The sequence below is a fragment of the Sorex fumeus genome, unplaced genomic scaffold (genome assembly GCF_029834395.1).
Source record: "Sorex fumeus unplaced genomic scaffold, SorFum_2.1 ptg000122l, whole genome shotgun sequence".
NCBI classification, from domain to species: Eukaryota; Metazoa; Chordata; class Mammalia; order Eulipotyphla; family Soricidae; genus Sorex; species Sorex fumeus.
Window position 1 is genome coordinate 6,340,733 of NW_026606179.1, and position 27,848 is coordinate 6,368,580.

The 27,848-nt window shown below is 39.5% G+C and overlaps 1 protein-coding gene across 14 annotated transcripts in view; it reads right to left on the reverse strand.

The window, feature by feature from the left end:
• Positions 1-27,848, reverse strand: part of NCOR1 (nuclear receptor corepressor 1) — a 225,722-nt gene that overhangs the window by 73,157 nt on the left and 124,717 nt on the right. For 11 of the 14 annotated variants that reach the window (XM_056135724.1, XM_056135725.1, XM_056135716.1 and 8 more), the window contains 6 exons: positions 26,808-27,025; positions 24,236-24,298; positions 22,191-22,330; positions 13,206-13,332; positions 3,926-4,475; positions 124-259 (listed from right to left, as the gene is read on the reverse strand). In XM_056135724.1, the coding sequence (XP_055991699.1) occupies positions 124-259; positions 3,926-4,475; positions 13,206-13,332; positions 22,191-22,330; positions 24,236-24,298; positions 26,808-27,025 (1,234 nt within the window). The remainder of the gene's footprint in view (positions 1-123; positions 260-3,925; positions 4,476-13,205; positions 13,333-22,190; positions 22,331-24,235; positions 24,299-26,807; positions 27,026-27,848) is intronic. The other 3 variants (XM_056135723.1, XM_056135718.1, XM_056135717.1) reach the window with 1 other exon arrangement.

Below are 27,848 nucleotides of genomic sequence, written 5' to 3' on the forward strand. Positions count from 1 at the left end.
ATATTATATGCTTTTTACCCACAATTTTTCTAAAGGCATTATTTTCTTTAAAATCGCCTGCTAGTTGAAAAAGAAAAGAAATATGACATTCAAGTTTTTGTTTTTCAACTTTATTCTTCTTACCATTGGTGGGATAACAGCAGCTCGATGCTGAAGTTGTGGCAGGTCCAGTGGATTTGGTTTTATTGGGGATGAGACCAATATGGATCCAGTGGGGTTTAGCATTGAAGGCTTCGATTCTATAGGAAATATTCTACAACTGATGAGAAGAAAAACAAAGGCTAAATTACTTATTTCATTTAAGACAAAATAATCGCATATACTATAATTAAAAAACACCATATATGAACACCATGTTAGTGGTCAAAAGACAAACCACTAACCTTATAGGAAATTTGAACAGTAAAGACTATCTGCAATGTTAATCTTCCAGCAAGAACCCATTACTGCTAAGTTAAATTTATCTAAATATAATAATCTATATCTAACAAAAGTCTAAACAGAAACCATTATACAATGTTAGATCCTAATTTACCACCAGCATTGGCTATAAACTAGTTACTGATTACAAGATGTTTTGCTAGGATGACAGATCATTTTAAAATTTATTAAGCCAATATTTTTTAAATCCAGAACTGCTTGAGGTTAAAGCAATAGTACTGTGGGTAGGGCTTGCAGGTGATTGGGGTTCGATTCCTAGCATCCCACATGGTCCCCTGGGCACTGCCAGGACTAAATCCTGAGTGTAGAGACAGGAATAACCCCAAAGCATCGCCAGGTGTGGCAAAAAAAAAAAATCAGAATTTCCAAGATCATACAGAGGGTAGGGCATTCACATAGCATGTGGCTTATGCAAATTTGATCCCCAATACCACATATGATATCCTGAGCATAGCTCCACATAGCCCCACTCAGAAAAATCCCTGAGTGCAGAGCCAGGAATAAGTCCTGAGCACTACTGGGTATGGCCCCCCATTAACAAATAAAATTCAAATTTCGCCAAAACATTTCAGACTTCAAGCTTCTCATGAAAAACGGAAAAATACTGGCCCCACAAAACCAACATTTCCAAGCAAATAGCAATAACATGCTGAGCCTGCAACAGCTATAACTTTTAAGCAGACACAGGCTCCCCCAGTCGTCAGTCGTTGTCTTCTTACACTTAACCAGTCAGTTACACAGCTTTTCAATATCTACACTTGAGTTTAGAAACCAATATAGGGACTTGAGAAATCATATATGCTGATGTCATACCAGTCAGGATTGACTATAGTTCATTTTTCCAGCACCAGTAATAGAACTTAGGATCTCACACATATAAGGAATGAGGTCCTAACACTGAGATACATCCCTGGTCCCCGAAAGTGCTCAGGAAGTACTCCTAAAATGATGGATCATCAGTTTCTTGGGGTGGATCCCTGGCACAACATAGTTCACCCCAAGTACCAGATGTGCACTAGTCCTTTGAGTTGATTATCTGTGTAGATACTGAAAAGCTGTGTAAGAAGATCAGGCTGATGAAGGAGGAGCTGCGCCTGCTCCTGTTTCCCATCACTTCCCTTTCTCTTCTTCCTCTGCCTTGATTTCTTTCTTTCTTCATCCTTCTCCTCCCTATCCTCTGGGGTCAAGGCTAATCTATGCATCCCTTTACAACATTACATTTACTCCTCCAGTTATTCTAGGTGCCACTGATAAATGAGATCATCTTATGTTGGACCTTCTTTTATATAAGGAACTTCTAATTTTCAAATTTAGAGGCATGCTTATCTCCTAGAATTAATGTTTTAAATTTATGTTACCTTATTTTTTCTTTATTTAAAAACTTACCAAAACCAATACTGCAAAACACCAGTAATAGTTGTGTTAGATGAAGTATTTCATTAATTAGTTCTTAAAAAGGGATTACACAGACAGAATCTGTGTTTAGTTAAGTCTGGGATCATTAAAATAAAATCTGGGTCAAAGACATAGTATAGAGATTAAGGCACTTGCCTTGAATATGGCCCTGGTTTGATTCCCTACCTTACAATGCTCAGTGAGTCATGAGTACTGAGATAAAAAGAGTCCCTGAGCACCCCTGGTTGTGGCTCCAACCCCTCCCCTAACCTGCACAAATAATAGTAAACAAAATAAAGTAAAAGTAAAATATGAGGCTAGAGAAACAGCCTATTTCTAATTTAATAAGGGAAAAACACAGCACTGAACTGAGTTTCTGATAAAATGTATTTCATAGAATTTGCACTAACCCAGCATTCTACTGTGATTGTTTCTTTCAATGAAAAGAAACACCAGGGAAGTTAAATGTTAACTAAACTGGTATCCATTTCTGTAAAATATCTTTGCTCTCTTTCTCTCTCTCTCTCTCTCTCTCTCTCTCTCTCTATATATATATATATATATATATATATATATATATAGGGCTGGAGCGATAGCACAGCGGGTAGGGCGTTCGCCTTACAAGCAGCCAACATGTCCGACCCGAGTTCGATTCCTCCGCCCCTCTCGGAGAGCCCAGCAAGCTACCGAGAGTATTGGATATGCCAGACACAGTAACAACAAAGTCTCCAATGGAGACGTTACTATATATATATATATATATATATATATATATATGTTCTTTTTTTGGCTCACACCCAGCAATGCTCAGGGGTTACTCCCAGCTCTGCACTCAGGAATTACTCCTGGGTATGATCAAGGGAACCATATGTGGTGCTGGGGATCAAACCCAGATCGGCTGCATGCAAAGCAAATACCCTATCTGCTGGACTATTGCTCTGACCCCCAAATCTCTAATTTTCATAACATGCTATAAATCATAAATGAACAATCTAAAGTTTTGATACAAGAAGTAAAGGTAAAGGTAAAGGTAAAGGCCCTCCCGTTGATCGTCGATTTGCTCGAGCGGGCCCAGTAACGTCTCCATTGGAGACTTTGTTGTTACTGTGTCTGGCATATCGAATACTCTCGGTAGCTTGCCAGGCTCTCCGAGAGGGGCGGAGGAATCGAACTCGGGTCGGCCATGTTGGCCGCTTGTAAGGCGAACGCCCTACCCGCTGTGCTATCGCTCCAGCCCCTTATATTTTAAGCCCAGTTATAATTATCATAACTATGCTTAAAATATTTTTCTAAGATAGTTTCAATACTTAGAATGTTTCTCCTCTGAGCATTTTTTTATATCTAAATCACAGATATAATGTCTTGTTTTGTGGTTGCCTGGACTTTGAGAAAACAAAGGTGTAACTAATGTTTCTACCTTCACTGGCATATCAAATATCACACTACTTCCATCATCAGTAATTCCAAGTCATCTGTGCTTTGGTGTTTTGGGTTCTTTAGGTACACATACCATACAAAAGGGTTATTCCTGGCTCTTGCCAGTGCACAGGGATCTATAAGATGCTGAAGATTGAATCCAGGTTGGCCTGTGACTGCACACAAATCAAACACTCTGCCCACTGAGCTATCTCTTGGCCCTCGCCTGAGGTTCAGTTTACTATTTTGTTAGCTGAATACCTCTTTCTGTTATCATATAGAATGTAGGTAACAACTGGTGTAGGGAGAAAAAAAAAGACCAGGGGTTTGAAGAGATAGTACAAAATTCAATGCACTTGGCCTTGCATGTTGCTGACCCTGGTTTAATCCACAGAACCACAATATGGTACCTCAGTATGGTCAGGGTCACACCTAAGTACAGACACAAGAATAGTCCATGAGCTCTACTGGGTATGGTCCAAAAATAATGATTATATAACTCTTGGTGGTTATTTATTTAAACAGATAAAAAGCATGATAACCTAAAAAGAAGCAGTAGTCTATCCTTTACTTACTAACACTTATATATAGGTAGTCTCTGCAACAGTACTGTTCCATGATTCAGTTAGCATCCACATAATTAATAGGGCGATACTGAATAACCAAGCCTCACCTCTGTCGTTCTGGCTCTCCATCTACATCTTCATCAGCACTGCAAGTGGCGCTGGAATCATTGTCTGACTGGGGCTCAGCCCTCTGGGTATTCAGTTGCTGAGCCACCACCAAATCTTCATCTGTAGGCTCTGTCTTTTCACTGTCTCTTTCCAGTTCTCTTTCTTTGGTATCACCTTCAACTTTAGATGGACTGTTATCTGGCACTCTCATTTCGACATCTACGGAATCTGCTTTGGTAGCTGTGGGGAGGTCAAGACTGGAAGTCACTTCAGAACTGTGCTCCTGATGCTCAATGTCCATCGGCTCAGCCATCTCAGCACTGATGCTGTCACTCGCCTGGGCCTCCACACTTTCATTTTCAGCTGGTTTTGTACTTGGAACTGATGAGGAGGGAGATGTGTCATGTGCACTTTCAGTAGATTTGAGCTCAGCTACAGGTTCAGTGTTTCCTCGAGAAGCAGCATTTTCAGTGCTATCTTCGCTGGGCTTGACAGCTTCAACTGGTGAAGGAGAAGGAGCACTTTCTGTATCAGAACTATTTTCAGCACCTTAAAGATAATGATACAGCATAAACATCTGATAATGAACATGTCTCAGGTGGTGACAGAAGCCATGTTTGAAAACAGTTGAATCAGATGAATATATATCTCAGTGATTTCAATGAAGTGTAAGTCACTAGAAAAGTTAAAATTCTCCAAAGTGTATGAAAAGGAAAAATCAAATTGACTTGACCTAATGACACTGAAAGCATTAAATCTTGTTTAAAAACATGAAATCTCTAAGGCATAGAAAGATGGAGAAACAAAACTTAGGAGAGGTATTCCAGTAAATGGTAGCAATCTGGCTTATTTCTACCAGCTTATTCTGTGAGCTTTTTTGTTTTTGTTTTGAGGCCACACATAGCAGTACTCAGGGCTTACTCCTGGCTTGGAGACCATATCGGGTGCCGGAGATTGATCCCAGGTTAGTTGCATGCAAGGTAAAAGCCCTACCCAAACTATTACTCCAACCCCAAGGATTTACTTTTTTTACCCAGTAGAACTAAGCTTCTAAAACAGCCCTGTCTAATAGAAATATAGTGAGTTATAGCTGAGGTTTTAATTTTTCTGGTGACCACATATAAAAGCTATGGGACAGGGGCTGGAGAGATAGCACAGCGGGTAGGGCATTTGCCTTGCACACGGCCGACCCGGGTTCGATTCCCAGCATCCCATATGGTCCCCTGAGCACCGCCAGGAGTAACTCCTGAGTGCAGAGCCAGGAATAACCCCTGTACATTGCTGGGTGTGACCCAAAGAGCAAAAAAAAAAAAAAAAAGCTATGGGACAGATAAATTAACAACATATTTTACTTATCCCAATATAAAATGTAGAAAACTAGTATTAAAATGTTTTACTGTTTTGGGGCTGGAGAGATAGCACAGTGGGTAAGGCATTTGCCTTGCACGCGGCAGACCCAGGTTCGATTCCCAGCATCCCATATGGTCCCCTGAGCACCGCCAGGAGTAACTCCTGAGTGCAAAGCCAGGAGTAATCCCTGTGCATCGCTGGGTGTGACCCAAAAAACAAAAAAAAAAAGTTTTATTGTTTTTGGTACTGCCTTTAGTCTGATTATATTTTGAATTTTCATCACATCTCAATTTGAACTAATCATATTTCAAGAGTCACATGTAACTGTGTTACCTAGTAGCTATTACAACAGCAAAGTTCTAGAATAATAATGCAGAAACTCTTCATTTAATAGTGTAACATTGGTCTTTCCCCACTTCATTTGTATCCATATCATAAGCATATTTTTAATGTCTTGATATCTTTGCCTTATTTATCTCAAAGGAATAATAAATTCAATAGGTTCTACATTAGACTTTTACTCAAAAATCCCAGACTGGTTGGTTTTATCCAGTGTTCCTATATAATTAAACAAACCAGAAATCTATTTAAAATTCCCCTCATTTATCCCCATGTGTTTCCCAGGTAAATTCTCTGAAAATATTCATTGAATCTACCCATCATTGTTCTTTAAGTTTTGTGAATGACCGTGGTATTTTCTACCAAACTTCATACATGCCATTCACACCCACTGAAAGTTTCCTTCCATTCACACCCACTGAAAGTTTCCTTTTTTCTTTTTCCATTAACATAACAAATAAATATCACGTTTAAAAGAGGCTTCTATAATTTCCTAAGTGAAATTAAAATGTGCTCTCAAAGCACATTTACTGCTTTAGTTTCAATTTTACATGCACAAACAGGTATTTGGTTCCCCTGTTCCAAGGATTATTTGATTCTAAGATTATAACACCATAAAAACTGAGGTCATGGGGGAGGGATCATGGGGCCTAAGAGATAGAGCAGGTAGAGCACTGGCCTTGAATGCAGTCAACCTAAGTTTGATCCGGGGTCCCCCATATGATACCCCAAGCCCACCAGGAGTGATTCCCAATTATATAGCCAAGAGTAAGCTCTGAGCACCAGTAGGTGTGGCCCCCAAAACACAGCAAAAATAGTGATACTCTTTACTTATCATTTAAGTACATGTGGCATACAACAAATTCAAGTATTTTCTGAAGTATAAAGTGGATTAATAGTTATGAAAATGTCTTAAATTTACTTAACATTTCTTCTATTACTGGATCATGGGGTTATTCCAAAAGTGCAGAAATGTTCCTGGCAAAAATGTCACTATCACTGTCCTCCTGTTGTTCATCGATTTGCTTGAGCGGGCCCAGTAACATTGTGACAATTGTTGTTACTGTGTTTGGCATATCGAATACATCACAGATAGCTTGCAAGGCTTTGCCATGACAGCACAATTGCTTTTGCAAACTCTTCAGGAGTCTACAAATTTATCTGGATTATTTATTCTCCTCAGCAGTGTCATTTAACATCTCATCTGGTATCTTTGCTGAACTACATGTCATTTGAGGAGTCACAGTGTCCAAACCTCAAAAGGGATTTTTTTTTTTAAATCACTGGGGAAAAGGATTTTTCAGTGATTTAAAATGTGATTAGCTTTCTTGGAATTGTTCTTGGGAGGAAAATTACTAACCTGTCTTAATACCACAGAAAATAATTTCAAGAGGCTGTGGAGATGGTTCAAAATGTTAGCGTGACTCTTTGGCAATGCGGAAGGCCAGATCTCAACCTCAGTATCACCCTGAGCACCTCTAGAAGCAACCTTAAAGCACTGAGTCACCCCCCAGCACCATCAGAAAAATAATTTCAGATGGTATAAAGACTTAAAACAATTTTTTTCAGACAATTTAGGACAAGATATGCACAATCTCAGGCAGTATGTTTAATACAGAAGTGGGGGTGGGATAGTGGTTTGAGGTCACCGGTCTTATACAGAAGTAACTCCTGGTTATGCTCCAAAGACTGTATGCAGTACCAAGAATCAAACTAGGGTTAGCCATGTGCAAGGCTGTCCTGTCCCCTTGTACTATCTCTCCAGCCCTGGTTCTGTTTTTGGGTAACACCCAATGGTGCTTAGAGGTTATTCCTTGCTTAACATTTGGAGAATCTTATGTGGTGCCAGCGATCAAACACAGGTCCCCTGCAAAGCAAATACTGAGTCTTGGCGTTATCTCTCTGGCACATAACACACACACACACACACACACACACACACGTTTGTTGTTTTGTTGACACATCCAGTGATGCTCAGGGCTTACTCCTGACTCTGTGCTCAAGGATCACTACTCCTGGTAGGCTCTGGGGGGGTTATCTGGGGTCTAAGAATGGAACCAAGGTAAATCGAATGCGAGTCAAGCACCCCACCTACTTTACTATCTCTCTGGCCTCTAAATACAATCTTTTATTCATACATATATGCACTAAAGGTCTATAGCGTAATGGGTTGTTTTTTGTGTGCACGACTGTTTGTGTACTACTGACAATACAGTGGGTGAAAAACCAAACCACACTTTAATACAGTTGATATTCATTCCAGTGTTCAATAAAAAATAATAAATTCTTAATACATGTGCTAGTAATAAATGCCGTGAATAAGTAATAAAACTAGCGAACCAGTGGGGAAAGGGGAATATTTCAGGCAGATTAGCATATGCAAAAGCCTCTGAAATGGAGGTTGCTTAGTTCTGGAATAGCAAAGACAGTGTGCCTAGAACAAATGATCATTTCATATCTGTTACAGGATAGGTAAAGGTAAAGGCCCTCCCGTTGATCGTCGATTTGCTCGAGCGGGCCCAGTAACGTCTCCATTGGAGACTTTGTTGTTACTGTGTCTGGCATATCGAATACTCTCGGTAGCTTGCCGGGCTCTCCGAGAGGGGCGGAGGAATCGAACTCGGGTCGGCCATGTTGGCCGCGTGTAAGGCGAACGCCCTACCCGCTGTGCTATCGCTCCAGCCCTAACTATTACTAAAAATAAATAAATGAGAATGAGAAAAAGAAATCCCGATATGTTGTGTTTGTGAATGTACATTGGTGTAGTCAGTAAAGGTATACAGTAGAAGGGTCCTCATAAAATCAAAAAAGTAAACTACCATATAAAATGTGGCAGTCCTATGTTGCTGGAGCAACAGTACATCGGGCAGGACACTTGTCTTGCATGCAATTCAGATTCAATACCCAATACCTCATATGGTTTCCACAAATCGCACTATGAATGATCCCTGAGCAAGACTAAACCCAGAAAACTGTTGGATGTGACCCCACAAAAAATAAATAAAATCCCACAATTCTGTACTTGGGAATCTATTCAACAGAAATAAACTCAAAAAATTATTTGTATCCCCATTATCATTGCAGCATTATATAATAGCCAAAACACAGACACAACCTGAGACTCTTGATAGATCAATAAATAAAGAAAATGTGTGCAGGCACACATACAATGAAAGTTTATTCAGCTATAAAAAAAGATCTTGCCATTTTGACAAAATTGGTAGACCTTCAGGGCATTATGCTATGTGAAATAATTCAGGCAGAAGGACAAACACCATCTGAGTTATTTACATGAGGAATCTTTAAAGGAAAAAATAAAGAACTCATATACAAAACAGATTGGTAGCCGTCAGAAGGAAGGGTAGGGAATTAGTAAACTGGGTAAAGATAGATAGAAAGTACCATTTCCACTTATAAAATTAGCAAATCATAGAGATATAATGTACATCATGGCATTAAGTACTTGATAAAACTGAACCATAAAGTTCATAGAGTAGATCTTAAAAGTTATAATCACAATGAAGAAATTTTTTAGCTTTGTGTAATGACATATTTCACATTATATGTATTAAATCATGCTGTACACACAAAACAAATACATTATATGTCAATTATATTCAATTAGCAAACGACCACTCTGGCTATAGTGTAATATAGCAAAAGACCAATCTAAAGATCACAGCAATGGAGACGACACGAACTGAAAACCAGGGTGGCAGTACTGGAAGAAGGATGAAGTGATGTGATTCTAAATACTGCAACCAAAGAAAACATCGCAGAAATCTGCTGGTGTGTTGGGAGTGAGAGAAAAACAGGGTTCCCAAATGGGAGGCAAAGTATGCTGTAGTGAGAAAGTTTGCTTTGGCTGGTATGATCATGTTGACTCTATATTCAATCATCTGAATTTGAACCATTATAAATTTAAGTAGGCAGGTAGATGTATAAGCCTAAAATTTTGAATTCATGGTTCAAAAATAAAAAAAAAAAAATGCAAATGACAGAAACTCCTATCAGTAAAACACATATAGTAAAGTGATAGTTAGTTCTTAATAAGTCAAGTCACAACTTAGGTCATAATAAGATCAGGTCATAATAAGACCAAGCAATTTTTTTCAAAACATTTGAAGATCAGTTGACTGGTTATATAACAAATTACATAATTTGATATAAATACTCTTTCAATTATTTTTTTCTTCCAAACCCATAGGACCACAAATATTTCTAAAACATTTACTAGAAAATGGGCAAATAATGTCTTTTTCTTTACGCAGGATGGATCGAGTACACATGGATAGGGTGATCCTCAGTGGTTTAGGGACCTAGAGTCACTTCTGGCAGTATGCGATCCAGTGGTTCAGACTCTATGGTTTCAGTGCTCAGGGTGCAATGTGGTTTTTTTTTTCAAGAAAGAAAGAAAGAAAGAAGGAAAGAGAGAAAGAAGGAAAGAGAGAAAGAAAGAGAGAGAAGGGACCAAAGAGCTATTATAATGGGTGAAGTTCTTGCCTTACACCGGTCAACCAGGGTTTGATCCCCAGCATCATATGAGGTCCCTAAAACCCAGCCAAGAGTGATCTCTGAATACTGAGTCAGGGGCTCCACAGGGTGTAGCTCCAAACAAAAACTTGACAAATAAAAAACAAAAGAAAAAAGATGTCAGGTGTAGGCCTCAGTGAGCCTGTGCACTACAAGGCTAGAACAATGAATCATCAGGCCCATACTGGCAGGGAACAGCAATAGGGGGTCAGAGTAGGAGTAGCCCCCCAAATTCCATCACTGCTGGGAAAGACCCTGGTAAAAATAAATAAAAACTTTAACCCAAAGTAAAAGCAAATTCAAATTTTTAATATTCTGGGGCCATACCCAGTATTGTTCAGAGGCTACCTCTAGCTCCGTGCTCAGTGGGGTGACTTTTAGAAGTATTCAACAGAATCTTCCTCAAAAAAGAAGTACAAATGGCAAAAAGGAACATGAAAACATATTCCACATCGCTAATCATCTGGGAGATGCAAATCAAAAAAACAATGAGATATCATCTCACGCCACAGAGACTGGCACACATTCAAAAGAACAAAAGCAACTAGGGCTGGTGTGGATGTGGTGGAAAAGGAACACTCTTTCACTGTTGGTGGGAATGCCGACTGGTCCAGCTTTTCTGGAAAACAATATGCACATTCCTTCAAAAACTAGAAATTGAGCTTCCATATGACCCCACAATATCACTTCTGGGAATATATCCTGAGGGTGCAAAAAAGCACAGTAGAAATTACATATGTACCTATATGTTCATTACAGCAGTATTCACAATAGCCAGAATCTGGAAACAACCTGAGTGCCCGAGAACAGATGACTGGTTAAAGAAATTTTGGTACATCTACACAATGGAATACTATGCAGCTGCTAGGAGAGATGAAGTCATGAAATTTGCTTATAAGTGGATAGAGATGGAGAGTATCATGCTAAGTGAAATAAGTCAGAAAGAGAGGGACAGACATAGAACTGCACTCATTTGTGGAGTATAAAATAACATGACATGAGACTGACACTCAAGGACAGTAGACACAAGGGCCAGGAAGACTGCTCCATAGTTGGAAGCCTGCCTCATGAGTGAAGTGGGTGGGGAGAAGGCAGCTGGAATACAGAAGGGATCACTAAGAAAATGATGGTTGGAGGGATCTGTCAGGATGAGAGATGTGTGCTGAAAGTAGATAAAGGTCCAAACATGATAACCTCTCAATATCTGTATTGCAAACTATGATGCCCAAAAGTAGAGAGAGAGTATGGGGGAAATTGTTTGCTATGGACACAGCGGGAGGGTGGTAAAGGAGGGGTATAGTGGGGATACAGGTGGTGGGGAATGTGCACTGGTGGAGAGATGGGTGTTTGATCACTGTATGATTGTAACTCAAACATGAAAGCTTGTAACTGTATCTCACAGTGATTGAATAGGAAGGAAGGAAGGAAGGAAGGAAGGAAGGAAGGAAGGAAGGAAGGAAGGAAGGAAGGAAGGAAAGAAGGAAGGAAGGAAGGAAGGAAGGAAGGAAGGAAGGAAGGAAGAAGTATTCAAGGTAAAAAAGTGGTGCCGAAGGATTGAACCCAGGCCTTCTCATGCAAAGGAAAGCAATCATTCCATCTCCTGAGCTATTTCCATTGGCGAACTCCAGTTGAGCTAACTCCCTGGCATCATTTATATCTCTCTGATCATTCTTCGAATCATTTTTCCCCTTCAACAATTACCTTCTCCGGCACAGAAATGGTCTTGCCACACAATAAACAGTGAATTTTCGGTATCACTGTTTACCATTAAGTGTCAAATAATACATCATGTAAGCTGTACTATATTTTCTTTGATATTATCCAAATCAAATTAAAAAGAACAGAGATACCCACAATTCTGGTAACAAATTCATTTCCTATTAATGGAAAACTATTGCAGAAAACAAAACAATAATTATAAGTTGGTATGAATGGGTGTGATATGATTATGTTACCATTAGTTTGACCATGTGGAAACATGACTAACACCATATACAATGGGTGAAAAAAAGTCACCAAGACAAAGTGACTGGAAGAAAACAGAAGAAAACTTTTTGATACCCTGTTTGAGAATCTGTGAGACCATGTAAAAAAATACCTTTCTGAACTGAAATACATTATGATAACTAGGTTTGGGTTTTGTTTTGGTTTCACTTGTACTCACAATAAACATATGAAGTCCTAAGTTCCAATGATTATATGTGGAGACATGGAATCAAGGGACATAAATAAAGATACATGAGAAGTTGTGCAGGTAGAGTGTCCTAATCCAAAAGTAATGATGTATTCCTTTAGAAAAACAAACATTTGGAACATGCCACATGAGCACAAAATCAGAAGGACATATCTATAAAACCAATTGGGCCTGTCTTTTGATCTTGGATTTCAAACCTTCAAAACTCTGAGAAAATTTAAAGAGCTACCAGCCTGTAAAAACTAAAAAATTCTGATGACCTCCTTATAAACATATCATTTTACCTCCCACTGTCTGAAGCACTTTCATACTACCCCAAGGACAGCTCTAATATTCTCTTATAATGTTTCATTTCTCACAAAATCTCTCAGAAAAGAAGTTTTTTTCAAAGTCAAAACTCATCAAGACAAATTTTAAGTATAAAAACCAACAATTTGTTGGAGAAAATATAACGTCTAAAATGTTTAAAACTTCTATAAGTGGCAAAATAAAAATACAGAGGGAAAATGTAATGATGAGATCAACTGAAAATTAATGTAGTATTGATAAACAGAGACAATGTACTAGCATTGGTTGATGGTGGCATTATCATCTCAAGTAGCTCTGCCATTTTCAAGATCTTCTGGTTATAGCATTTCAAGTGCTACAAAAAATAATCGATTCAATGCATAAACTGTGTTTAAATTTGAAGTCTCTGTCATAAAACACAAATACTCTAAACTGTGTTTAAATCTGAAGTCTCTGTGATAAAACACAAATACTCTATTTCCTTAATGAAGTAATTTCAAGTAAAGAAACAAACCTAAAACTTACATTATTTGGGCTAAAAGAAGTCAAAACTAAATTTAAGATTTCTGAGGTACCTTCACTATCTTCTGGATTTTCTTCTTCATTGGAGGCTTCAATGTCTTCATCTTCCTGAGCAGAAACAGTAGAAGCAACACTTTCACTCTGAGATACATCTCGCTCTTCACGAGGCTTTCGGGAAGTCTAAAAAAGTAAGGAATGTTAAACTGTTTATGATGTAAGGGAAAAAACTTTTTTATATCATATTTATAGGCACATACTAAGCAAAAAACTATAGGTTTGACAACTGCTCTGGATGAACAGTAGTTATGTCTAGGTGACCATAACTGGTCTTTGTGTAGTTTTCAATTAATCAAAATTTATACCTGAAACATTTTTTAGAACTACTTGTCACTACACAAATACAAATAATCAAGTAAGTAAGTAAAGTAAAGGCCCTCCCGTTGCTCATCGATTTGCTCGAGCGGGCCCAGTAACGTCTCCATTGGAGACTTTGTTGTTACTGTGTCTGGCATATCGAATACTCTCGGTAGCTTGCCGGGCTCTCCGAGAGGGGCGGAGGAATCGAACTCAGGTCGGCCATGTTGGCTGCGTGCAAGGCAGACGCCCTACCCGCTGTGCTACCGCTCCATTTTTCAGCCCAACCCAGCAGTGCTCAGGTATAGCATCTGTGGGTGTTCAAAAGACCATACACATTGCTAGGGACAGAACCAAGGATGGCTGCATGCAAGGCAAGCACTTTAACCTCTATACTATCTCTCTGACCCAATAAAGTTATTTTTAAGGGAAGAACAGCATGGTGATTCAAATTTTTTAAATGGGGGAGAAATGGGGGGTGGAGCAATAGCACAGCAGATAGGGCATTTGCCTTGCACAAGGCAGACCCAGTTTCAATTCCCAGCATTTTATATGGTCTCCTGAGCACCACCAGGAGTAATTCCTGAGTGCAGAGCCAGGAGTGACCCCTGTGCATCACTGGGTGTGACCACAAAAAGAAAAATGGGGGAGAAAGAAGACTGATTTTCTAATAAAAACTATACACAGAGGCCAGGGAAACAGCTCAAGGGTAAGTGTGCTGCTCTTAATGCAGAGGCCCGGATCTGAGGTCCTCACACTGCATGGTCCCCTGAACATCACTATGGAGCAACCCGAGCATCCAAGCACAACCTGGTGTGAACAAAACATACCCCACTCCCACTCCCTCAAAATAGTAGATGCACTAGAATGTAGAAAACAGAAAACTGTTTAGAAAAAAAGTAAACTGTTCATAATTATACCACTAAGAATACTGGAAAGGAACCTTATTTTCACCTAGGCACCATCTGGACATTTATAAAATCATTTGTGGGTTGTACAATACAGGCAGCCTCTGGGCAGATGATGAGAAGCAACTCTGTCCCTTCATAGACCAGGGCCAGGCCATATGATTTGGAGGGTCTCAGATGGCCTTCAGGCCAGATGTTACCCACCCTGACTTAGAGATTAAAAGTACGTTGGTATATTTTTTTTTGAGCTGGAGCGATAGCACAGCAGGTAGGGTGTTTGCCTTGCATGCAGCCAACATGGCCAACCCGAGTTCGATTCCTCCGCCATTCTCAGAGAGCCTGGCAAGCTACCGAGAGTATCTTGCCCACACAGCAAAGCCTGGCAAGCTACCCGTGAAGTATTCGATATGCCAAACACAGTAACAAGTTTCACAATGCTACTGGGCCCATCGAGCAAATCGATGAACAACGGGAGGATAGTGATAGTGATATTTCTTTTTGTCTTATTATAGAGTTACATATGTAAACAAAATCAAATGTATAATCATACCTCCCATTTTAAAAACCAAGTCTTGAACTAAATACTAAAATTTTTCAGAATTATTTTTGTTAATAATAATTCTACAGGTCCTGAGCCCTGCACCAGGCTGTCTTCAGACTGGGGAAACTCAGAGCCGGGCGGTTGAATTTCCCTCCCGGCCCCAACAGATCCCCAGCAGCTGAAAACCTCTAGAACCCAATAGCAGCCATGCTTACAATGGCTCTCCACAGGCTCGGACAAGTCTCACCCAAGAGGGAACCTGCAGAAAAACCCTGCAGGACCCATGACTGACGTCTCCAGGCTCACTTGGAGCGGATATGGGCCTCCACCCCCCATCTCCCAAGTTTACCAGTAGCTTTATAGTCACACCCAAAAACTGCCCCTGGTGCCATATGATCTCATCAATGGCCAAGATCCAGAGACTCGGAAATAAAGCTCCTGGAGGAGAGCAACTTAGGCCTGACCCATGAGTGAATCTATAATCGTAATCTAAATTTTAGAATTCCTGGAGCGATATACTCTACACCACTCAAACTCTACACTACTGATGTACAAAGAGTAGCATACAACATTTGATTGGCTTTAACAAACATGTTAGTAATCTTTATACAAGGGCTTAATGGCTCCAGGATGTAATACAACAATCTTCACACACTTTCCTCTAAGGAAAGTTTACTGGACCATTTTTAGCAAATTATTCATAACAAGCAATACAAAAATTAATGGTTTCAGTTCGGCTTTGGGCATATTTTGGGACTTTGGGTGGAAACATTTGAAATATATTGGTGGGAAGGTGCAACGGTGATGGGATTGGTGTTTGAACAGTAAATGTAATGACTGTGAACTTTATAAAAATTAAATTAAATTAAAAAATAATAATTCCCCAAAACTTTATACCAACATGTACTTTTAATCCTATTTTAAGGCATTTAGTCACTTCAACTTTTGATATTGCTAATGCAGTAATAATCTTCTTTCACTAGAATTAAAAACTGAATAGAAGAGATAGTCCAGGGATTTTGGCAGTACAGAGGTTTAGGACCTTGTCTTACACATATCTAACCTCAGTTCAAATTCCTAGCACTGTATATGGTCCTCCAAGTAACACCAGGAGTGATTCCATGATTCCTGAGCACAAAGCAAGGAATAAGCATAGGCCCTGAGCACCGTGAGGTGTGGCCTACCCAAAGAGAACCTAATTGGGCACGAGAGATAGTGAAAAGGGCCCGAATGTGCATGTGGGCCACTCGGGTATATTCCCACTAGCAGCATTGCTGGCTGAACTGGAAGTGCAATTTCTAGTTTTTTAAGGACTTTCCATATTATTTTCTAGAAAGACTGACCAACAGCGAATCATTGTCACTGTCATCCTGTTTTTCATCGATTTCCTCAAGCAGGCACCAGTAACGTCTTATTTGTTCCTAGCCCTGAGATTTTAGAAAGTGCCATATTTGAGGCTCTTTGAGGGTTAGGAGAATGAGACCCATCATTGTTACTGTTTCTTTGTCATATTGAATACACCATACGGAGTTTGCCAGACTCTGCCGTGCAGGTAGGATACTTCCTGTAGCCTGCCAGGTTCTCCAGAGTAAGAACTAGATAAGAAGATGTCCAGAAAGAAGATGTCTAAGAAGATTCGTGGCTGCGTGCTTCTGGGAGCTGGGTTTTATAGTCTCTGGGTCTTGGCCGTTGATAGGATTACACAGCGCAGGGGGCAGTTGGTGGGTGTAACGCCTACATACTGGAAGATGGGGGATTTGGGTGGAGGAGGCCCAGTCCCAATCTGAGCAAGCTGGCTTAGAGATCTAAGCCCCGGGTCCGCACACCTGGGTTCCTCTGCCAGTTCACCAACAGTGAATAAGAGTCCCTTTCTCTCTGCATGCACACCAGTAGTTTGTTCTTTTTGATATGTGCAGTCTTTGTGGCATGAGATATCTCATTGTTATTTTGATTTGCACTGTCCTATAGTTAGTGACATAGAGCACTTTTTTGTGGACTTTTGGCCATTTGTATTTCTTCTTTGAGGAATTTTCTTTTCATTTTTTTCTCCCTATTGTTTGATAGGGTTGTATGTTTTTTTCTTGTAAAGTTCTACCAGTGTCTTATATATCTTAGATATTATTAGCCCCCTATCAGATGAGTGTTGGATAAATAATTTTTCCCATTATATGGGCAGTGCTTAAACTCTGGTCTTAATTTCCCTTGAAGTGCAGAAGATTTTTAGTTTAATGTAGTGCCTTTTGTTTATATTTACTTTTATTTGCTTGGTCAATGGTGTTTTATCCTTAAAGATGTCTTTAGTTTCAATGTCATGAAGAGAAGTTCTGTCTTTGTTTTCCTCTACATGCCTTATGGATTCAGGTCTGATATCAAGGTCTTTAATCCATTTAATCTATTTAATCCAAACGCCCATGAATAGCTAAAGCAATCCTTGGGAAAAAGAAGATGGGTGGCATAACCTACCCCAACTTCAAACTGTACTACAGAGCAGTAGTAATTAAAACAGCATGGTATTGGGCTAGAAACATACTCGCACACCAATGGAACAGAGTTGAATATTCTGTCACAGACTCCGAAATATAAGACCACTTAATCACAAAGGAGCAAGAAATGTGAATTGGAACAAAGAAAGTCTCTTCAACAAGTGGTGCTGGGGAAACTGGATAGCCACCTGCAAAAAAATGAACTCTGACCTCTGTCTAATGCCAGGCACAAAGTCAGACCAAAGTATTAAAGTATTAAAGACCTCAATATCAGACCTTAATTCATAAGGTGCATTGACAAAAATATAGGCAGAACCTTCCATGACATTGAAGTTAAAAGCATCTTTAAGAATGAAACACCATTGACCAAGCAAGTGGAAACAAACATAAACAAATGGGACTATATCAAACTAAGAAACTTCTGCACCTCAAAAGAAACAGTGACCAAAATACAGAAAGAGCCCACAGAACAGGAAAGAAATTTTACCCAAAACCCATCTGATTAAGGATTAATATCCAGAATATACAAGACACATGTACAATCACACAAGAAAAAAACCTCCAACCCCATCAAAAAATTGGGAGAAGAAATGAACAGAAGCTTCCTCAAAAAAAGAAATACAAATGGTCAAAAGGAACATGAAAAAATGCTCCATATCACTACTCATCAGCGAGATACAAATCAAAAGAACAATAAGATACCATTTCACACCACAAAGACTAGCACACATTTAAAAGAACAAAAGCAACCAGTGCTGGCGTGGATGTGGGGAAAATGGGACACTCTTTCACTCTTGGTGGGAATGCCAACTGATCCATCCTTTTTGGAAAACAATATGCACATTCCTTCAAAAACTAGAAATTGAGCTTCCATATGACTCCACAATACTACTTCTGAGAATATTTGCTGAGGGTGCAAAAAAGCACAGTAGAAATGACATCTGTACCTATATGTTCATTGCAGCACTGTTCACAATAGCCAAAACCTGGAAATAACTCAAGTGCCTGAGAACAGACGACTGGTTAACGAAATTTTGGTACATCTACACAATGGAATACTATGCAGCTGTTAGGAGAGATGAAGTCATGAAATTTGCTTTAAGGAGATAGAGATGGAGAGTACTGTGCTAAGTGAAATGAGTCAGAGAGGGACAGATATAGAAGAATGCACTCATTTGTAGAGTATAAAATAACATGAGACTGACAGCCAAGGGCAGTAGATACAAGGGCCAGGAAGATTGCTCTATAACTGGAAGCCTGCCTCATGAGGTGGAGTCGGCGGGGAGAAGGCAGCTAGAATAGAGAAGGGATCACTACGAAAATAATGGTTGGAGGAATCGGTCAGAATGAGAGATGTGTGCTGAAAGTAGACAAAGGAGCAAATATGATGAACTCTCAGTATCTGCACTGCAAACCATAATGCCCAAAAGTAGAGAGAGAGTATGGGGAATATTGTCTGCCATAGAGGCAGGGGGAGGGTGCGAGAGTAGGGGTATACTGGGGATATTTGTGGTGGGGAATGTGCACTGGTGGAGGGATGGGTGTTTGATCATTGCATGATTAGGAAAGCTTGTAACTGTATCTCACAGTGATTCAATAAAAAAAATTAAAAATTTAAAAATAAAATAAATTAAAAAAATAAAAATAGGTCATGATATGTAAATATAAGTGGGGGGGAGGGGTGATCTGGGTGGAGGCCCAGTCCTGATCCAATCAGGCTTGGAGATCTCAGCCCCAGGTCCCACACACCTGGGTTCCTCTGTCCGTTCCTTCATGCGTGAGGCTCATCCGAGTGTGTGGAGAGTGGCCTTGAGCATGGCCGTGGCTGGGTTCTGGAGGTTCTCGGCTCCTGGGTTCTGCTCATGGCGGGGAGGGAAACTCAACCTGTCCCCCTCCGAGGGGCCCAGTGAAGACAGCCAGGCACGGGAGCAGGAGACTCTGCCCATTTTCCAGTAGCTAGGCAGTCACACCAACAAACTGCCCCCCGCACCATGCAATCCCATCAACGGCCAAGATCCAGAGACTATAAAACAAAGCTCCCGGAGGACCCGGCAAGATACTGAAAGTATCTTGCCCACACGGCAGAGCCTGGCAAGCTACCTATGTCATATTCGATATGCCAAAAATAGTAACAATAATGGTGTTGACCCTGAAAGAGCCTCAAATGCGGCACTGTTGAGAAGGAAGTGTAAAGAGAGTCTGCTAAAATCTCAGGGCTAGGACAAATGGAGACGTTACTGGCGCCCACTCAAGCAACTTGATGAACAACAGGATGACAGTGATACAGTGATGTAAATATAAGTAACATTCTATATTTTAAAAAGCTCTTCAAGAACTTGAGAGATAATAAGAGTGGGTAAGGCTTTTTCCATGGTCCCTTCAGCTCAGCCAGGAATGATCACCAAGTACAAAGCAGGAGTAAACCCTGGAAACTGTGAGGTATTGCTACCCTCATCCCCACCCCTGCAAAAGAATCTTTCAAAACAAAGAGCAGAGTGAAAAAGTACTTTTTAATTTTTTTCAAATTTCTCTAGTGTTTGCCATAATAGGAACCAGCACAATTCTCAAAAGTACTTCTAAATGTAAACTAATCTGAAAAATAATATAGTTTTGGTTGAAGCATATGAAAAAAATATGGATTCAGAGAGAGGGAGTTAGAAAGGGAAACATAATTTAACAGCCCCTTTTTGCAACAAAATTTGCAATCAGCCATTTCTTTCCATTCTTATTTTGGGGGGGGAGGAGGTAGGAAGGTTGAGGGTGTAGGGGATGTAAGGGGACCCAACTACTGGTGGTTAACATGGGTCACTCCTGGCAAGTTCAGGGAACCATATGGAAAGCCAGGGTCTGAAACCAGGTCGGCGGTGTGTAAGGCAAATGCTCTACCTACTATACTATCGTTCGGGCCCCACAATCAGCCATTTCTTAAAGATTACTTTGGTATACTAAAATGCTTATGATTTAAAATACAAGACATCTATTAGATATCTAATACTGCTAATCTAGAAAACATTAAAACATGCAGATGTTTAAAATATGAATACATTTAACTAAAAACAGCAAAATATCATATTATTATTGTTAATATCCAAAAATTTTTGTAGTACTGGGAAGATTTTAAATTCCTAATAAATGATACATATTTTCAAAAATTCTGGCTTTTTTGCTTAAATGCTTGAAATTTAGAAGCAGCAAAGGATATTCTTATTTTCTTTAAATGATTCAACTTCAACAAAATGTTTATCAAACTCCAAGTCTCAAAAACCAGTTTGCTGTTATTTAAATTAAAAATTGTATTTCAGGGCTGGAGTGATAGTACAGTAGCTAGGGCATCTGCCTTGCATACAGCTGACCCAGTTACAATCCCTGGCATCCTCTACGGTTTCCTGAGCACCGCCAGGAGTAATTTGTGAGTGTAGAGCCAGGAGTAACAACTAGCAATGCCAGATGTGGCCCCCAAACAAAACAACAACGAAAAGATATTCCATGAAAAAAAGATAGGCTTATTTCAGTGTTCAAGAGTTGAAAAATTCTATTCTTTACTTTGAAAGAACCATCATACTCTTATTATATAAAGCAGAAGGACTCCGTGCACACTTTGCATATGATGAAATGTACACAAAGGTCAAGATTTAGTGAATTTTATTTATTTTTTTGCTTTTTGGGTCACACCCGGCAATACACAGGGGTTATTCCTGGTTCATGCACTCAGGTATTACTCCTGGAGGTACTAGGGGACCATATGGGATGCTGGGAATCGAACCCGGGTTGGCCACGTTCAAGGCAAACACCCTACCCACTGTACTATCACTCCAGCACCTAGTGAAGTTAATTTCTGAGGGTTGGCCAACATACCGAGCAGTGCTCCTAGTTCTACTGCTCAAAAGCTACTTCATTATCTTGTTTGGTTTGGGCCATACCCAGCAATGCTCAGGGATCACTCCTGGCTCTGCACTTCAAAATCGCTTCTGGTAGTGCTGCAGGACCCTATCAGATATCCGGGAACAAATCCAATTGGCCACATGCAAGGCAAGCACCATACCAGTTGTGTTATCTGTCCAGCTTCATCAGAGTCACTTCTAGTACTGCTTAGGGGATCTCTGGTGGTGCTCGTGGGAACATGTGATGCCTAGAGTCAAACCTTAGGCTTCTGCTTGCAAAGGCATTTGTCAAAAAATACCTGCAAATGCTTGCAGATTTAAAAAAAGTATTAAGCACACTGCACAGTGATTCATTTCTGGCAGGGATCAGAAGACCATATGTGGCACCCAAGATTGAACCTGGGTCTGCAAGCAAGTCAAGAACCTACTGCTCCAACCTTGAGAAAATGTTTCTGTCATTGCTTTTGTTGTTTTAAATGTAGGAGTGCTGCTATTTACTCAGCCATTGATTAAGCTGAGAAGTGGGCATGAATGGCACGAAAATGTGTTTTAATATAAAAAAAAAATACTCAACATGAACACAGGAAGTCCATCTAAAGTTTTATATGCAAACTCCAAAATGTTTACAGTTTCCAAACCAGTGTTCTTCACCACAACCAAATTATCATTACTACAATAGAAATTTTACTCTGGACAGTCAAAGAGAATAGTCTACCTGTGCCAAGAAACTATCCTTTATAGGTAAATACAACAAACAAAGCACAACACAAAATTGTTTTTCTCAAAGTATCTTAAATTTTAAGCTACTAATCCCCAAAACCTGTTACTAAAAATTAGTAAGTAAAAGATTTACTGCCTCTGAAATACTTACTTTCTGTTTATGCTGCTGTAAGAGATTGTCAAGATTGTGTCGCCTTTTATAGTTAAAATAGAAGTTTTTGCATTGAGCTTCACTTTTGGTTCCCACCATTTTGGCAATTGCTGCCCAATTACGACCATGTTCTACCAAACCTATGTTTTAAAAACAGATCAAACATTATTCGAACAGTCAGTTGATAAAGCAAATAGAAAAACAATAAAGTCATTTTAATCACTATATTCAAAATCATTAAAATTAAGTGTACTCAGCACCCAAAAGGAGAGAGAGAACAAAAGGGAATGCCCTGCCACAGAGGCAGGGTGGGATGGGAGGGATGGGGGGTGTGAGGGATACTGGGATCCTTGGTGGTGGAAAATGGGCACTGGTGGAGGGATGGGTACTCGATCATTGTATAACTGAAACCCAAGCACAAAAATTTGTAAGTCTATAACTGTACCTCATGGCGTTTCACTAATAAAATTTTTTTAAATTAATAAATTTTATGAAAATGTAAATAAAATAAAATTACGTGTACTTGAAATTAGTGACATACTAAAATAATTTTTGAAATACTGACAGCTCTATACCCACTAAAATATAAAACATGTTTACTAACTGAAGAGTTCAACCTTACCCATATTTAGTAGCTCCCAAAAACAAATGGAATTTTTGATCCCTTAATCAAGTAACACACAAATATACATGTGTGCAGGGAATATAGGTATATAAATCATATACAGAGAAAGTTATAATGACAAAAATATACTATGGGTATAATGTGCCCAAGAAAGAATTTCTAACAAATCAAATAATTCAAGAAATACCTCCACATCCCTTATTTGGAGTGATAGTATAGCAGAGAAGTTCCTTGCCTGCATCAGGCCAACCAGGGTTCGATTCCTGGCACACCATATGGTCCCCCAGCACTGCCAGCAGTGATCCCTGAGCAAGTCAGGAGTAAACTCTGAGCACAGTCAGGAGTAAACCCTGAGCACCACTGAGTGTGCCCCCAAAACAAACGAAAAAGTAAAAAGAAATACATCCCTTTTTGAAGGTTTAAGTTTAAGATAGTTAGAAAATCACTTCCAAATTCTGCCTGCTACATAAATAAGCAATGAAGGTAAGTAAACAGTCATAGGCAGTCATACTGCATGAAAAAATCTGTTCTATTAAGCAGCTAAGAACTATTTACTTGACTATGACACTTTAATGATCAGATGAATCTTTTACAAAGTTATGTAACTGTGGTACATTAGAAATTAACTACTTACAGCAAGTACTTTTTAAAATATTTTGAAAACAGAATACTTTCTGGTATATTTTTGGTTTGTTTGGTTGGTTTTGGTGCCACACCTGTCAGTGCTTTGGGGCTCTGTGTTCAGGGTTATTACAGCAGGGCTTAGGGTACAATGTGGTACAAGAGCTTGAATCCAGGCCTCCTACATTCAAAGCATGATTTCTGCCCATTGAACTATCTCTCTGAACGAGGTTAAATGATTCTAAATGTATCTCTAATTCCCCACTACATATAAGAAATCTGAAATGTGTCTCTGAAGTTCAAGCTAGTTACACCGAGTTCTTTTAGAATTAAAAGGGGAAAAATACTTAGCACTCTAACCAAAGAGTTGGTTAAAAAATCCTAAAGCAATTATTAATCCAATTAGAAATTTTAGCTCAATCTCAAATTACATAAATTCATAATGCTCCAAACTAAGATTTAGGTCACTTAGGTGTAAACTATAAAAATGACCAAGACAGAATCATATCTTGTGATGCCTGGCTACAATGTTCATACTCTATTCCCTGAACAGCATGGCAATCATGTATCTCATGTATAATGCAAATTGTATAATCATGTATCTCACCAAATGCAAATTGAAATAGCATTTACCACTTTCAAGTAAAATTATATGTAATATAATTTTAAGCTCCTCAAAAACATCAGTTTTATCACACTTAAGAATAAAACCCTAAAAACACAAAAAACCAAACAAAAACCAAGCACACAAAGCCAATTAAGACACCAAAGAATCTATGATACTATTACTATCATTTACCTTTTTTAGCAACTTCCATTTCTTCTTCTGTCCATCGAGAGGTTTCTACAGGCTCGGTAGAAACTAAAAGAAAGAGAAAACAATAAGGCAGAGAAAAAAAATTAAGTTAAATCCTTCATTCAAAGAATATATGGCACCAGGGCAAGGAAGACAGCTCAGTGAAGAGCTGGAGTGAGGATCCAGGGTTCAACTGCTGGGAGCACATGGCCTCCCTAGCACCACAAGGCAAAGCATAATGCCCCCGCCCTGCACCACTGGGGAGGACCCACGCAAAACAAGATTATAGGCAACCAGCCATACAGTCTTTAACCTATTTGATATAGAGCCTACCTAAAGCATTTGGTAAAGAAATTATGGAAATAATCTATCAGCCTCTTTTCCCCAAAATGGGGGGAAGGGTCGAGGGGGGAATAGCAATATTTTTCAGTGTTATGACCTTCTCAATGTTCGTTAAAGTTACATATATATCGATATGTTTGAATACTTTTCACTTATTTTCTAAGTTCTCTTTTTCCCAGTGCCTTTCCATTGATTTGAAAGTTCATCCCTATCATACACTGTCAAAAGAAAAGCAAATTTCCTCCTATAGGTATATAGCAGATTGATTAATCCTTTCTCTTATATCACAGTCACAGTCCTCCCGTTGTTCATCGATTTGCTCGAGCGGGCCCAGTAACGTCTCCATCATGAGACCTGTTGTTACTGTGTTTGGCATATCGAATACATCACGGGTAGCTTGCCAGGCTCTGCCGTGCGGGCAAGATACTCTCGGTAGCTTGCCGGGCTCTCCGAGAGAGGTGGAGGAATTGAACTCAGGTCAGCCATGTTGGCCGCTTGTAAGGCGAACGCCCTACCACTGTGCTATCGCTCCAGCCCAATAAGAAATTAGATATTACCAGACTTGAAATGAGCTCCTGCTATAGTCCTCTTTATAGTGACCAAGTCACTCCGATTACTAATGGGATACTCAGATTTATATTTGAATGAAATTAACTTTCACTAATTTTTTAATTGCTCTCCATCACTTATCACTCATTTCCAATGAATGATGTGAGTCAGTCATAATCTGAATCCATTCTTTCCTTGCCTGTGTCAGTTTACTGCTACTGATTATCTTCAACCAGTCCCTCTACTTCAAGCCCTTACTCTCTCTAACCTGACTCCCAGTTTCCACCCAAGGTATTGTTCTAAAGGACCAATCATAGCACTCCCCTTTTTAAAGCCCTCTCTAAATTCCCCAACTTTGGAATCAAAGAAGAATATAGTTCAAACATGGTCCACCATGATCTGCTTAATCCTCTTGTCTATTTCCTTTATGTCATTCTTGCCATTTCTAGAACTGATGTTTCTTTCTTTCTTTACACTTTTATAAAATTGGTATCATTGAACTACCAATGGTAGTATTCATTATTAACACAACCCTTTTCTAAATTAACATGAACAAAAATCAAAGAAAAATGCTTTGACCCTGTATTCTCTATAAATGTGTGTGTGTGTGAAATGTGAAAAAATACGTAAACAGAAATTGCTTTTATTGTAATGCTATCTATACTTGTTCAGTAAAGGAGGAGGGAAGAACCTAAATCATTAGCAATAAAGAATGGTTTAAGAAACTATTCTTTTGAATTCAATGCCAACATTACTGTCATCAGAAAACATAAATGAACATTACTTAGAAACTAGAAAACAATATATATCAAGTTAAGACAGTAAAAAAACAAAATAGCATGCACAGTTGGTTATAACTAAGCACAAAAAGAAAAGTCATTATGGAAGCAATGTATGCCAATATTTTTTCAAAAAAGATTTTGGTATAGAAAGTGAACTTTTTTCCTTTTTAGATCACACCTGGTAATGCTTGGGGAGCCATGAGATGCCTGGGTATTGAATACCAGGCTCCTGCATGCGAAGCTCATGCTCCACCATACTGAGCCATCTTGCAGGTCACAAGGTTTAAAAATTTAAGATTATGGCTGAGTATTTGACTTAGTGGTGGAACACAGCATTGGGTATATAAAGTCCTAAATTTAATCCCTTGCATCAAAGACAAAAAAAATTAAAACAGAACATAAAGAGCAACACTGTGACAAAGTTATAGTATAGCGGTACTGGCACCAGATGGTTCCCCAAACTCACTAGAAGTAATTCCCAAGTACAGAGCCAGGAATAAGGCCTGAGTACAGCCAGGTTTGGCCCCAAAACAAAACAAACAAAACATTTAAAAAAAAAAAAGTAACACAATTCAAGGTTGGACTTTCAGATCATGCCTGAGGCTGCTGATATTAGAATATCCTCCCGTACTACCTACCCTCCCTTTATTTATTTTTTTTTTTTTGGTTTCTAACAACAATGATTTATACTTTATGTTTTTTTTTAATTTTTTTTATTAGTGAAACACCATGAGGTACAGTTATAGACTTATAAATTTTTGTGCTTGGGTTTCAGTTATACAATGATCAAGCACCCATCCCTCCACCAGCGCCCATCCTCCACCACCACGTCTACCCTCCCTTTAAAACTAAATCCTCAACAACGAAATCAGGGCCCATTCCCTTCAATGTCCTCCACTCACTGGGTTCTGGTGGCGGTGGCAGAGGAGGTGGGGGCTCCTCAGTGGCCGCTGCAGCTGCAGCACTGGCAGCGGCAGCCTCATTTGTCATGGACCTGGTGATCCGGCCCTTCCGGCGGCCCTGACTATTTGCAGTCTTTCGGCCCCGAGGTGTCGCCTGCTCTCTCTCCTCAGTTTCTTCTGTGGTGCCTTCTGTTTTGTCCTTTTCCTTGGTATTTTCTCTGTAAATAAAAGCAAAGGAAAATTGGGGTGGATTTAAAAAATATTCATATACGTTACAGTTTTTTAAAAAAGGTAAAGACAAGGGGCTGGAGAGATAGCACAGCGGGTAGGGCATTTGCCTTGCACGCGGCTGACCCGGGTTCAATTCCAAGCATCCCATATGGTCCCCTGAGCACTGCCAGGAGTAAGTTCTGAGTACAGTGCATCGCTAGGTGTGACCCAAAAAGAAAAAAAAAAAGGTAAAGACAAGCTTCTCAGCATTTGGCATTGAGTATGGCATTTACTCATGGAGCTCACAGCTACCCTCCATTAGATTAAGAAAGATTTGTCTTTTGTTGTGTTTTGGTTTTTGGTTTTTGGGTCACATTCAGCATTGCTAAGGACTTACTTCTGCTCTGCACAGGGATCACTCCTAGCAAGGATCACTCCATACGGGATATGGGGATGGAAAAAGAACAGCCACACAGAGCAAGCAACCTAATAGTGGTACTATGCTCAGGCCACAAGAACATTTTATACATTTTTCAAAACAAATTAACAGTTCATTTATATTGCTATATATCTAATCAGATTATTTTTTAAATCCGTAGATTTTTTGGGCAGGGCATTTGCCTTGCATGCAGCCGACCCAGGTTCAATTCCTCTGTCCCTCTCTGAGAGCCTGGCAAGCTACCGAGAGTATCCCGCCTGCACGGAGAGCCTGGCAAGCTCTCTGTAGAGTATTCGATATGCCGAAAACAGTATCAACAAGTTCTCACAGTGGAGACGTTACTAGTGCCCGCTCAAGTAAATCGATGACCAACAGGAGAACAGTGATACAGT